Source organism: Lepeophtheirus salmonis, chromosome 6 (genome assembly GCF_016086655.4).
Source record: "Lepeophtheirus salmonis chromosome 6, UVic_Lsal_1.4, whole genome shotgun sequence".
Lineage (NCBI taxonomy): Eukaryota > Metazoa > Arthropoda > Copepoda > Siphonostomatoida > Caligidae > Lepeophtheirus > Lepeophtheirus salmonis.
This window is the reverse complement of record NC_052136.2, coordinates 57,059,680-57,074,962: the sequence shown is the minus strand read 5'-3', so window position 1 is coordinate 57,074,962 and position 15,283 is coordinate 57,059,680. Positions and strand designations below refer to the sequence as shown.

Genomic DNA, 15,283 nt, shown 5'->3' with positions numbered 1-15,283 from the left:
GAAAAAAATTAGTATTAGTATTTAGTATCTTACAGTTACATATATATGAAATAAATATATTAAAATAATATGGCAAAATAAAAAATATTATAATAATTTTAAATATGTTTTTAAATGGTCAGTATTCAGATATACACATAATTACTACATTTTGTGTATGTAACGTGATTATTATTCTCTAATTGAGTAGGTCTGTAAAATTATAAAATGTAATATTTTTTAAATTAATAGTACACATAATCCTTAAATGGAGGAAAAATTATTATTTAGTTAAGACTTAATCGAACATTCCTTTACTTAATCATCCATCAATATCACTTTAAGATAAAGAAGTAATTCATGAATTGATTAAAATCTATATTATACTCATTCATGTGAGCCTTGAAAAATCCCGATACAAAACGATATGAGCTCTTCCATTTCTTCGTGAGTCAGTCCTTGGTAACTAAAAAGCATACTCCAACGGTTGAACTTCTTTACGATCGCCATCTAAAATATTACATGAGGATGAGAGCCAGTCGAACCTCGTTTAGGAGTACTTAACGAAAAAAGAGGCTAGGAGACGAATATATGGATTCCTCTTGACAAACTAACGTTGTTCATGAATACACGAGATAGATTCACAAATAAAAAGTCGCTTAGTCAAATAATTAATTAGATTATTGCCTATAATCTTTTGTCAAATCAAGCATTTTTCAGTGTTATGTAGATATACTAAAGTTGATTATTTATGTCAACCTATGTATTTTCTGAAAAGACATGCCTCTCCATGTATATAGAGCTCCAGACTATGGCCAACTGAGATGAATCCAAGAAAAGAGATGCACCTTCGTGAGCAATTTAATCTTGTTGATAGTAAAAGTAGAAACGGTAGATAAATAAGAGGCTACACACCATCTTCTGATAATAAATATTCCTTTCTTTCTATCGATGGAGTTCCCCCATTTCTTCAAGCATCAACTAAGGACATGACTATGATTCATTAACGTGCCAAAAGTCAATGAGTCCTTTTGAAATAGACTCAACATCTCAGATCCGTGATCTCTTACTCCTTCTCCTTATAATATTAAATATACAAACAGTACGAAATTACAGATTACTTCTTAATCATTATTCATTTTTTCTTCCTCTCCCAGATATATAATTAATTAACCTTATCGAAATACAGCAGTAAAGCTCGAACCGATAATAGAAAAACATAGCAAGGCGGCGAAGATGTCATGCGACAAAATCTCCTCCTGGAAAAATTACCAGCGGAAAGAGTGAAGATGTTAGGGACAAAAATACCGGTAAATACACAGGTAGAAAAGTATTAATGTATCAATCAATCAATGTTAATTCGGTTTTATAAAAAAAGAAATTTAATTGAAATATCCTGTATACATAGTTTTGGGTAAAAAAATTATAGGTTTATAATATTTTTATTAACAAAATATTTCATAATATTTTATTAAATAATAGACTTTATAAAATATGTCAAAAATTAATAGAAAATGACTTTAGATTTTTGTTAAATAATTATTGAGGTCATTATAACAATCAGGAATCTCGAGGTCTTCAAATCGCACATTGGATGGGCAAAATGGAAAGTGAACAGCATATATGAATCTTGTGTCCATCAATAAAGGAAACTAAAAAATATAGAGAATACACATTAATATATTTGAATAAATATTGGAATTAATGACCTAGATATTAATTATAATTGTCACTGTTATAAATACCTTTTTCTGGGATTCTATGTTCGATCTTTCTTGGAGCGTTGATTGAATCTTTCTAACAAATGCTGGAGTGACTCTCTCCTCGTATTCATCGGCAGGAGTGTACAAATTCAAAATTTTAATGATTTGTGAAACTCTAAGTTGATCACACATATTACATAGGTTTACTGCATCCTCTTGAGTTTTGCGAGTCTGAAATAAGGTTTTAAAAAATAATATGCTGAACTGAGTCTTGAACTGCATCCTCTAATATTACCTGCAATAATTGAGTGGCTTGAATCACAGGTGCTAAGGCTTCAATTACTTGGCGTTTTTCGTCATCTACTTTATAGTCTCGAGCCCATTGTTCAATTTGAGCAATATTGAAACGTATTTTCATTCCTCGAGACCAATGGCAGATATCCTTTCGGAGAAGAAGATTATTTAAACTTCCTGCACAAATTGTATAGAAGATTTGTCTGAAAATCATGGAAATAATTTCAGGACCTAATCCATATTTCGCTAAGATTTTCTGGAATCGTGTTAGGAGTTCAATAAGTTGAGTGAGAGCTTCCTTGGGCTCAACATCTATCGGAGTCTCACGTTCATTTGTTTTACTTCCTGGTTTGAAACGTGGACCCCGTGGTTGATCAATAGAACCCAGACTATCGTTCTCCAAAATGGCAGGTACAATTAGTGGTTGAATTTCCTCTTCAATTAGTTTTATCACACCCTAAGACAATTAAAAAAAATATATGGTCTATGGTTCAAAAAAAGAAAAGAATACCATAACGAAGTAATATACTATGCATAATTTTCACTAAATTTGATACAAAATATCAACTGATTGCAGGATTGATAATTTTTAAACGATTGTCAGAGAAAATGCTCTACTATGATCATGATATGATGACTTACTTGGTAAACCCAAATAGCTATATCACTAATAAGGCGTCTATATTCAGTTAGATCAAAATTACGAAGACATTGCTCAATTTGTTTAGAACTACTGTCCTCTTGGAACTTCCTCTCTCCTGAGTATTGTTGCAGATTGTGCAAGATCCTGAGAATGTTGGCGAGCCAAAGAGTTTGGATCTCAATATCGTTTTGACCTTTTTTTCTTTATGACTTTTTTAATGAAACATATACAACCCTGAATGAGGTTTCGAACCAATTCATCGTTGTTGTTGTGATCTGTATACCTGATCATCATGAAGATAACATATGCTGGTAATCCAGGAAGCATCTGAGATGCAATTTTTGGCTTGAGATCTATAAGTAAAAATATGCAAGTCAACTAAGTAAAAAAAAAAGAATGGGCGGGACATACCGTAGATGAGGGCCTTCATGATCGTCTGTTCATGTTCCTTCTTGTACTCGAACATTCCTAAATAATCATGTTCTTTCTTTCTAATGACGGGCATAGCAAGAGGCAACTCCTTGTTGATTTCAGGCTCAATGCCGTTGGTTTCAGAAATGGAGGCACCACACTCTCGCAGTCTTTTGACATACGTTTTTAATTGACCCTTTAATCGCCGATTAGTATCCGTTTGATCTTCTATTTTCTCTCTCAGATCGAAATTTTCACCGGTAAGGCGTGTGATTTCGTGCTGCAGACAGGCTTCAATTTGGTTCGTTGGGCTTCCATTGATAGTTTCGTTAATGATTTGCTGTTGCTCTGTGGTCGTCAAGTTTAATTTCTTGATTTCGTCTTCATATTCGTGTTTCATTTCTTTGCTTCGTGATTTCTCATCATAAATTTGATCCTGCAGAGATAGAAAAACAAAAAATTAGATTTAATCATAGAAATGAAAGGATTAAATCCGTGAAGTAACGTACTTGCAACTGCTTTATGAATTTTTTCTGACTTTCGAAAGCTGCAAGTAAATCATCAGAATCTGGTAGAACGTCACTTGCTTTTGAAACTATGGACAATGGTTGTTCATTAGCAGCAAGCAAGCTTCTAAGCTGGATGCATTCCTCCCTACGACGGTTCAATTCCTCTTGGAGTGAATCAAATTGCTCTGAAAATTTAAGTTCATATAAATATGAAGGATCGGAAACAATATTCGATATATTTAGTCATTTGAATATTCCAAAATAATTAGCATAATGTATATATAGTATATAACCAGCACCACTAGAAAACCATCTTAGATTGCAAAAGATTGAACAAAAATATAAATATGGATATCTTAAATACCCGTAAAAATACAAAACATAATTAAGTAGAAATAAATAATCGATAATCACATTAGTAAAATAGTATTAAAGTTCGGAAAAATGAATACAAAAATTAAAAATCCTATATGAAATACCGAGGATGATAAGTCAAATGTCGGAATATCATGAATTTATAAAGAAAGCAAATGTGATATATTTAGAGATTAAAAATGGCTGATTACTACAAATAAAAATACACAAACTAAATTGTTATAAGATCACAATAACAAAATTTATTTTACATTTTAATTATTAAAATGCCATCTCAAATCTTAAAATCACAAATAATGAGTTAAAAAAAAAGTGAAAACAATATAAACATTTAAAAACTGTTTAGTACAAAATAAACTAAGAGAACCAAATTTTAACCAGGAGATAGACATTGTAAAATATCTTACCCAAGACTTCTTTTAATTGAGCATTGTCACCATTGTTGTTTAAGATACCGTGTCTAAGAACTTTAAGTTCACCTAAGGTACTCGTATTTTCATGTTCCAGATCTTGAATCTAAAAAAAAAGGTGGAAATAATGAAAAAGTTGTCGGAATAATTATGATAGGACAGAGCTTTTACCCTAAGAACTTGATTTGACTGAATTTCATCATTTGATTTTTGCAGAGCTTCTACCTCTTCAACTCTTCTTGAAAGTCTATCACGCTCCTTAATAGTTTCTTGAAGCTTCTGTTGCAGTTTGACAGTTAAACCTACATTGTTGACGTGGCCCTGGCCACCATCACCATCGGATCCTTCACTTTTATGAAGCTGATCATGAGTTGACCTCATAGAACTTCTACCCGACTGGGAACCATAGCTAGAGTCGATGTCTTCACCTTCATTTGTGGTTAAAGACACAAGAGAGGTCCTTCGTCCAGAGGAATTGAGTTCGTCTTGAACATTTTCATATAAGGCTTCCAACTTGTTATATTCATTAACAAGTCTTTGGTAGGCGATCCTTTCCTGCTCATACTCTTGAGACATTGACAGTTTCTCTTGCTGAAGCTTGGAAATGATATCAGAGGTATTTGCTTCGCCCTCCATCTTTGATGTTTCTTTGATTATACGAATTTCTTCTTCTTGTGAAGATATCTGTAGAAGATAGTCTTTTTCTTTGGCTAACCATGCTTCGGAATCATTGACTCTATCATTGATTATATCAATTTTTTCGGTCTTCTCGGAATCAAGTTCTTGTTTTAATGAATCCAATTGAGCTTCTAAAGAGGAATTACGTTGTTGAAGTGCTTTGGCCTCAGTACTCACCTTTTTATAGTCCTCTAGATCCTTTTTGAGTGCAGTATGCCCATTTAACGCTGAATGAAGCTCTTTATTTTCCTTTTCAGAAGTTGTGAGTTTTTGTTGAAGACTAATAATTTTGTTTTCAAGACCTTGATTTAATTTCTTTTGATGCTCAACGGACTTGGCTTCAATTTTAAGTTTTTTATAGTGGCGTCGAGCAGACCACCGTCGTACTATTGATTGAACTAATATGACCTGATTCCTATTTTTAAGGTATTTGCTTCTTTGAAGGAAACCTCGAACATGCTTTTGAATTAAAATTGCCTTTTTCTCCTTCAAAAATTCTATGTGATTTTTGCGAGCGTTATAACCACGGATGCGAGCTTGTAAACCAATAGTTAGTTCCTTTGTTCGGTTGAAACTTTTTCTTCTTAGACAGCCACGAATAAATGCTTGAATCTTGACTGCAGCCTGTAATCGTCGCATATGGAAAATTCTTCTTCGAGCAATAAAGCCTCTTGAAAGTCTTTGTAATAGCCTCGTCGCTGTCAACAGACGAATATACTTTTTACGGGCCAGCCAGCCTTTAACATGCTTTTGAATCATTATACCGCATGCCATGAGTTTTTCTGACCTCAATTTTTCCATATAAGCTACTTGACCCGCTCGAAAGAACAACTTACTCTTACCAAATCGATACTTGTCTTCATCTCCAATGAATTTTTCAACAATTTTTGCACAAGTTGTCCGAAAATCATTCTTTTTTACATCTTTCGAACGGCACAAAACACGATACCTCACGAAGAAATCATAGTACGTCCATCTGAAAATTTAAAGGGGTCATTTTATATAATTAATACAAGTTCATAAAAAGTCAATTACCTGGAGGGATATCCTGCAGCACTAATACGAACAGTTTCCAGCACTCCACAAGCCCTTAGTTGTTGCACACCTCGACGGGGATCAAATTGAAAAGCTGCTTTTGCATCATTTGGTTTAATACAGCGTACATAATGAGGAGTAGTTGAATTAAGAGCATCCATAAGTAGATTTAGTGAATCTCTAAATTGAGATCCAACTGTTTTTTTACTATTCTTTTTTAAAGTTCCGGTCGGATTAGGAGTTATTTTTGTTTTCTGACCTGACGACAAACTCTTCTCTGAAAAAAGTTCACACAACAATGTATTTGAACTTGCTTTTATGACAGCAACTTGTTCCTCCATAACTGTATCTCGATTTTTATCCAGAAATCCCTGAGATTCATATTCGACATTATCAGCAAAATGTTGAACGATGAACGCAGATTGGCTCAGCCTATTTTTAGTAAAATGCTGCCATTTTTTACACTTGTCATATAATTTTTCAACCCAGGACTTATCGGTCCCTTTAGGCATACGGCACTCCTCGTCAAGTAAATCTAAAATACCTAATTTGCTTTCAATTAAGTCAATACAGGGTTGATTATCGTAAAAATCGATCATCTTCCACTCAATTCCTTCTCTAAGATATTCCTCTTGCTCTAATTTGAATACATGCTATAAAAATAATTAAATAATAAGTTTATCATAAAAAATACATAACTTTTCTTACAAGATTAAATTGTTGTTGAAGTTTCTCATTCGCATAGTTGATACAAAATTGTTCAAAACTGTTGATAGCAAACGTTTCGAAACCATATATATCCAACACACCGATAAATTTATGAGTTTTTCCACTTGTCTTTAATGACATGTTGATCTTGACAACGATCCAATCAAACAACTTTGAGTATATGGTTTTTGCAAGAGCGTCTCTTGCGAATAGTGCCTTGTAAAGAAAAAGAAAAGAATAAGTGAATCTTAACAAAAATAAATCAGCTCTAACTTACAGATTCAGCGTTCATTGGCTTAACGTAGGACTCTCGAGAAGTAATGATTTTACGATTCACCAACCACTTTTTAATCTGAGGTTCCTCTATTCCTAGTAAATCTGACATTTTTTTAATCACACTCTCATCGGAAGTAATTTGAGATGATTCTGAATCTGCACGACCAGAGCTAGGCTCTACAGAAATATTCCCCAGATATAAAATTCCAGCAAGAATTTGAAAAATCCTAAATTGATCTTCTTCTGGAATGCCTAACAAATGAAAAGCTTCTCTTGTGTTCATAAATTCTTTCAAATCATCAACACCATCTATTTCTGGAGAAGAACCTTGATTGAGATAAAAAAAATCGTCCGGGTGCTCAAGGGAGAGACAGCTCATAAACTCATCTTCACGAGCGGCGCACATTTGATAAAATATGTGATAGTTTCTTTCATCTTCAGCCTGAAAAGTTATGTTGATGCTATGAAGCTGTTTAAGTGATAAAAGGCAAATCATTTACTTGAAACACGACCCTTGACTTTTCTAATAAATACGTCCTCATATCAGCAGCAATAATATGGAACTGCTTATTAAAATCGATTTCGATGTATTTACCAAACCGAGAGGAATTATCATTACGTGTCGTTTTGGCATTTCCAATGGCTTCCATAATAGGAGACGAAGCCAAGACCCGCTTTTCCACTTGTGTTTCTGTTTGAGAAGTTCCTCCAACAGTCGCAAAGTAACGCATAGCATATTTGGCACTTACAGTTTTTCCAGCTCCAGACTCACCGGAGACAATGATTGACTGATTTAATGAATCTCTATAATATAATGGTAATTGATATAAAATAAAAACGACTTCATGTAAAAAATCCTTTGTAATAGGGGGGTTGAGTATGCCTTTATCTTTAAGAAAGACAAATGAAGTAGTAATTCAGGTATACAATACAAGCTTCAAAGACACTTAGTCTTTTAAACCTACATTTTTCTATGACTAAAATTCTGAATAATAATAATTAAAGATAATAGTTTTGTACTAAAGATTTATGAAACAATCAATCATTCAGTCACAAATAAAGAAAGTAAGCCGATTAACCCAAATGTATAAGAGAAATGACATCAAAAAGCTCCAAGGGGAAAAATATTTTTGCCTTAATTATGTATGGGACAGAAAAATTGCGCACTTTCTCAAAAGTATATCTCTACAACATATATATGACGTAAAATCAGCTATAAATTTAACATGTATGTATTGAAAAAAAGGAAAGATTATGTTACTAGGAATAGGTGGATGACCCAAAACCGAGTACATAATATGATGATTAAACACATGAATTAATGAATATTAAATATGAGAGTAGTAAAATGAAAAAGAAATATGCTTTAAAGTTAAAATATAGGACTGAATTCAATATTATTTAAATTAGCTCCAGTCTAAAGAACGTTATAAAGGAGGCAAACTATGTCATACAAACATGCAACTATATAGTTATATCTAATCATGCAAATTGAGATAAAAAGAAAATAAATCATGAGTCATACCTTTATCATACTGTATCACTAGATAAGATATTTCCTAATTAATAATAAGATCAGTATCATAAATATGAAAAACTTGGGAAAATACGGAAGAGCTTATTTTTCCACTCTTCATAATATTAAAGATAATAATAGGACTTCAAGTCAAAACTGATTTGATGTATTTTGACACCGATTAAGACAAAATGTACCAAATAAAAAATGAAACTTAATACAATTGTATTAAATATATGAAAGAAAAAAAAAAACTTCTTCTTTCAAGGGGTTTATATTGCATACGTATGTGCTGTACTTAAAAATATATTTTAACTCATTTTGAAAAAAAAAGTTCATTTAATAAAATGTGTGAAATATTAATGCGTTGAAGTTGTAGTAGAAGTCATACTAATATCAACCACGAATTTCATCATTTCACTAGCAAACAAATTTGCAATGACTTTCTGTGGTTATATATATTACACATTTTTTTTACTCGGCCATCATTCACGCATAAATACTTAATGGATATCAGCACCCACACCAGGAGTGTACATACAATGAGTAAAAGGAATACGATCATCTCACCTTTCCATTCGAGTAAAGGCTTCCTCAGCCACAGCATATATGTGAGGATCCAAGTCCCCCCATATTCTTCCCTCGATACATAGATATAGTATCATTTCCGTAGATCTGTAAATCACTATAAGGGTTAATTGCAACAAGTACAATGCCACAGTATGTATAAATGGCGCAATTATCTATGAAACGAATGGCTAAATTATGTAGAACAGCTGGTTCGTGCAGATAGGAAAGGTTTGTCAAATCATTCTCTCCAATGAGGATATCAGGATTTCGTAGAGGAGGTAAATCTGACTCCTTGGAAATGTTAATACTTTCCGTCTCAAGGGTATCCGTGATTTCCACGTGAAGAACTTTGCCATCGTAGTCTTGTGTCACTGATGCTGCTTTCCACACAGTCTCTGGATCCTTGAGCCAAATGCGGGCTCCCTATAAGTAAAATCATATTGAACTCAAATTAGTACAAGCATAGAATAAGGGGCATCTCGCAAGTTGAAAATAAAAGCAAGGTGGATTAAAAGGTCAAATATGCCTCAATATCATCATCAAAGGTATATTAAATATATTTGCTTATTTAAGTTGAACGAAAAGAAAGGGTGGACTATAATATATTCAATAGGTTATACACTAGCGCAACCGTTGGAATGTGATTCATGCAAGAGCCAATTATGAATCATCGCTTTAATATTTCTTTTGTCAAATCAAATCCTTATATTTCTATTAATAAATACTACATTTGAGTGGGTGAATGAAGGAGTCAAATCCAGACATTCTGATCTAAGAACGGATTACCAGTGATTAGTGATGGATTTGTCTTAAAAAAATACTGGAGTCCTAACCTAATAAAATTAGTCAGTCCTAGGACTGGTCTATATCGTTCTTTTGTAGAAACTACAGCAGCTAAAATGATGTAGTTATCACTATCTACGTCAATTGAGTAGTTGAAGTTAGATCTTTATTCCTAACCTCTTTCAAAGAGACAAGATACTGTAGGTGATGTAGTTATCATGAAGTATTTTCTTAGTTCCTATATTCTTGAATCCTAGCTAGGAGTCAAGAAAATAAAAAGATTGCTAGGACTCAAATACCGATCGAGCCGATAAAAAAAAAAGACTGAAGGGGCAGACTGATAAAGCAATCAGTCGTGGTGATCAAACACTACCAGTGATGTGTAAAGTGGCGAAGTACATAAAATTTGACTCATTTAAACTGCTGGCCAAAGGTTGCGTGAATTATTTTCATACTCTTCAAATGTTTCGTCTTTTAATTTCTTTTTTGCTATGTCTGAATGAAGTTTCGTATGTAATGTTGTAGATAGAGAATACTTAAGAGATGAATATTTACCTTTGAGTATAGATTTACATTCGGCATGGTGGAGAGTAATATATTATAAAACACTTATAGAATATGAACCAAAAGAAAAATCAAACATAAGAAGTCCCGGAAGTATTCAGATCACATATCGATAAATAATTTATTTTAAGAACAGTAAGATTTTTTTTTGTATTATTATTTAAATGTATCACAGCCTTAATAATAACAAACAGAATTTAAAAAAGTCTTGCATGGAATTGTATAAAATAAAAGAAACACAAATATGAAGATTTCCAGATCACAGTTTTATTCTTTCTTTTCTTCTTCTCGCCATGCGCGTGTACTCTTCACTCAGTTACACTACTACTACACTCCATACAGTAGAAGAAGAAGTAATAAAAACCACGGAAAATGTGAAGAAGGAGAAAAAAAGAGGGCTTCCCCCATCCGACACGACAGAGGATGACGAGACGACTAAATACGCTCTATTTACCTTGCTCAGCGCCCGCTTTTCTCTTTCTTTCTTTCCTTCTCTTCTTCTTAGCTCTTTCTTTCTGCGTTTCTAAGTACTCACTTAATAATGAGTTGAGTTTCTGGTTATATTACTAACATTTTAAATACTTGAAAGAAACTATTGGTACCCCCTCCTTAATATACCTCCTCTTATTCTTATAATGTGAAGTCGTTCCAGTACTGTTAGGTAGCTTTTTAGTATATAAATATATTATAATAGTACTGCTGCATGCTTGATTCAAATTTATACTCCTCAGAAAATATGTAAAACTGACGATCGATATAAGTATATAGATTATAGAATACAGGATCTATGTACACATAAGGGGGTGGTAACAATACAACAACAAAATATGTCAGGACACGTCAACAGGTGCGTACATAATATTATTTTATTCTTCTATGGGTTTAATGCAATATTAATACCTATTTTATTGTTTTTATAGAGGAGAACCTTTTTTTTCTGTTTGATGATCACACAAAATTCTCTCCCGCTCCTACCTTAGATTATTATTGTGTATAAGTATAATTATTGTCTTTTTACTCTCCAAGACAACCGCAAAAAAGGCAGTCAATGGCCTTAAAATTTCGCACGCATGTTGGTAAAAGTATCAACAGCATATTATATGGAGATGGAATACACGACTCTTTGACTCTAAAAAGGGGATGAAATATCTTTAAAAAAGACATGATCGGTCCACAGATGGTTTCGTGGTCTTTTTGTTTTGTTATTGAGCGTTCACACATCTGTAATGCCTAATTGATTGGCAATGACGTTTATCCTCAGAGTCATAGTAGAACCTACGACATTAGAATGTATGTGATATAAATATATAACATAAAGCGTTTCTTCTTTTTGAGCACACTCTCTATGAGCTTATCCTTGTGCAGTGTATCAAACTGGAGGTCAAGGTCATCGAAAGGGATAAAAATAACTTCTTTTAGGCAGTGGTTAACTTACGTGCATTGAGTAAGACAAAACAGATGGAGAGAGACTCTCTCTTTTTCCTTGATTGCACTCAGCCCAATGTTTCCTTCTCTTAAAGGTTACTCCAAGAAACATTGTATCTTGTACATAGGATTGGAAGATCAACCAAAATTAATTGTAATAATAAATTTTGATATAAGAAGATCAAAGTGTGATCTGTTAAATGGTTTCTTAGATTAAAGACTCAGTTAAAGTGAGTGAGGTTTTATTGCATTTTAGTTTTGTAATGTTCATTTCCTGATATTAAAAAAAGTGGAAAGTGGGTTGTTCTTTCCTTATCTGTGTCAATTCTTACAAGGAAAATGTGCAACCTTGGAACTGAAGAGGGATCCTCTCATGTACCTTCATTCTTTTTTTTTTCTTTTTTAACAACATTGACTTCCTGACATCTTTTTTTAGTTAATTTACTATAGATTTCAACGATATTTTAGATGAGCAACTACTCTGAAACTGTTGCAGCTTATTTATGTTTTTATTTCTTTTTCCTGGGACGTAGAGTTCCTACATAGATATGAAATACTCTTTTTGTGAAAGTTTTTGTCCTCCTACAGCCTTGATGCCAAATTAATATTCAAAGTGTTCAGATTTTAATGGACCACTCGGTAAATGATCTTGTATTTATTAATTATTTTTCAGCATCAACTCTGCATGATGACATTGCAAAGGAATGTAGGTAAAAAAAATTACGTAAACATTAATCTTCTTCTCTTAGGGTTTACTTTTACCTAAAATATAGTCAATATTGTTGGGAAACGGTCCGGGGCCAATTTATTTTCTCAGTTTGGAGTTGAGTGATATTTCTATACCGATTTGGGACGATATTTCCGCAGTCTCTGATCATGGATCGAAGTTTAATTTATTTCTATAAGTGGATCGATTTTTTCGGTCTCGCCCCATGGAACGATTTTCTCATTATCAACAGTTATAAAGAATTGATTAAGAACTACCAACTAATTCCGGGCCTTTTTTCTGTAATTTTTGAAGGAAGGGGTTCAAAATACAATAAAGATCCTAAGTATTAAATGAAGAATATTAACGGTGTTACCTCACTAATTATTCATTTATACTGTATTTTGTTGTCAGCTAAAGATTGTTCTACTTCTTTTCCATTTATGAACTTCTGAGCGTTGATTGGTTGAACTCCAATTAGCTTTAAGCTCAGAAAAATTCCCAGCAATTTTAAATAAATAATAATTATATTGTTTGGAAGAATTGACTAACTACCAATTCATTTTGGTCAGTTTTTTCTGTTTCTTTTTATATGAGGGTTTATGAGATAAGACAAAATAAAGTTAACGATGTGATGTGAAACATTTTAAACTTCACATTATATCATTGCACTGATGTTCATAATTTGGAAACAAGCTTGACGTCATCTACAGTTCATCTATTAAATTGGTCTAGTTTGTGGGACCCATCTAGACTAAATTATCTGATGTGACGAATCCAGACCGAACTTTTGTTCAGGACTGAACTCGTTTTTTCCAACAAAAATCAGACCGAATAACATTTCTAGACCGAAATCCAACCCTAATACACTATGAATTTTATGGAATTAATCTTTAACTGGATTCATGCGTGTCAGATTTATAATTATCTTAAATGTCATCAATATATACCTATTATATTTAATAATTTTGTATCAAATTTCGCGCACGATCAAAGAAATAATCATAAAAAGAGTCTGTATTGTTGAAAGTATCTTTTAAATTACCTGCATTTTTTTTAATGTAATACAATTTAATTCATTACAAATACATGTTTTGACTTCTCTTTACACACTCTAATTAGGTCATCTTTAAAAGTTCTTAATGTATCTTTTGAACAATTGGAGGTTTAGAAAGGCTAGTGTTGAGGAATGGTTTTAAGAAAATGTTTTTATATAACTATTTTTTTAAATTTGGCATATTATGATCAAAAACTATATAGATAATTGGGGTTCTCTCTCCAAGTCCCGTTTTCCTGTGATTTCTCAAAGTTTTACACCTACAAGAAATTATGTATTTAATTATTTCATAATATAACACATGGGCGTAAAAGTCCCGGGCTTCATACATAGATGGCACTATTTTTTATGTTTTCTTCATTTTCAGTGAGTACCAAACTTTTAAAGACAAATCTCGAAATTTCATAGCATCTGTACTTTAGTTTGTGAGTTATTGTGCTAAATCGGACGTATATTTTGTTATTTCTAAAACAATTGATAAAAAACAATTTTTTGTTTATTGCTTTACACTGCTTCTTGATGAAAAAAACCCGTTCAATCTAAGCAATGGCTTGAAAAGTGTTATGGGGAATCCGCTCCTTATAGTGAAAAAGAAAATTTTAAATAATGATTTATATAAAAACAATTTTGATAAAAAAACAACGTATTTTATTTCTTAATCCCGGGACTTTTCCGTTCATATGTTATATTTAATTAATTTTTGCAGGTGGGAATGTGTTAAAAAAAATATATATATGGACTAATCATAATTTAGAATATATGGGTAGCTTAAAATGTATTAAATATGCTAAAAATATAGCAAAAATCATAGTATTTATTATTTACTAAAGTAATTCCAATATTTTCTGACATCCTTTTCAAAGAAATGAGAAACCCAAACAAGTAATATACGCAACATACCAATTTTAAATTATTTTTAAAAATTGACTTGTTTATAGATACAAAATACAGTATTTGAAAGTTCAACCTTTAATTCAATAGATAAAGTTATCCTCCATAGATAAAAAATATACATATTAAGGATATAAATTATCTTGTAAGTTGCGAAGTATTTAATGAGTAAAAAATAATTAACTCATTAAAAATTTGTAACTTATTTTGTAGGTATGGAAGAACAAGGATTCATTATAATTAATTTGTATTTTATTAAATCAGGAGTATCAGATAATATCAGCCCACTTGATTCAATTCATAATTAGGAGCCATAGAGATCCAATACATAAAGATGAATGAACAAGTAGTTGAGGCCGATGTTACATATTAATAGTAAAAAAAAATCTATTTGTACTTGGCTTCAAAGACGTCGAAATTTACTTTTTTATATAATTAACTCCTACTAAATTTTCATTTTTATTATATTTTATAAAAAATAGTTATACAAACTAATTTTTTTTAAAAAAAGGTCATGAAAGTTGAAGTTATCAAAATGATGTTCTTTTTTGTTTATCTAAGTAAAAAATATATGTATATAAATAAATTTGCGACGTCTCTAAAAGAGTAATTATAATTATTTGTTGATATAAATTGACCCTCATTCCTTGATGAATACAAATGTAATCTTCACTCTATTTTAAGAATAATAAAAACGTAGCTTGGTTTTGTATTGACCGACCACATTGATCCTTTTCTTGATTTTGTTCT

The 15,283-nt window shown here is 32.0% G+C and overlaps 1 protein-coding gene across 1 annotated transcript; it reads right to left on the bottom strand.

The window, feature by feature from the left end:
* Nucleotides 1–1,338: 1,338 nt before the first annotated feature.
* Nucleotides 1,339–10,608, bottom strand: didum (dilute class unconventional myosin). The gene is given in 16 exon segments (XM_040715821.2): nucleotides 1,339–1,631; nucleotides 1,725–1,913; nucleotides 1,978–2,433; nucleotides 2,619–2,813; nucleotides 2,815–2,972; nucleotides 3,031–3,466; nucleotides 3,540–3,724; nucleotides 4,322–4,430; nucleotides 4,496–5,978; nucleotides 6,038–6,690; nucleotides 6,746–6,961; nucleotides 7,023–7,463; nucleotides 7,522–7,825; nucleotides 9,108–9,166; nucleotides 9,168–9,530; nucleotides 10,446–10,608. Coding segments are annotated over 16 exon segments (5,406 nt in total). The 5' UTR covers nucleotides 10,473–10,608; the 3' UTR covers nucleotides 1,339–1,499.
* Nucleotides 10,609–15,283: the final 4,675 nt, after the last annotated feature.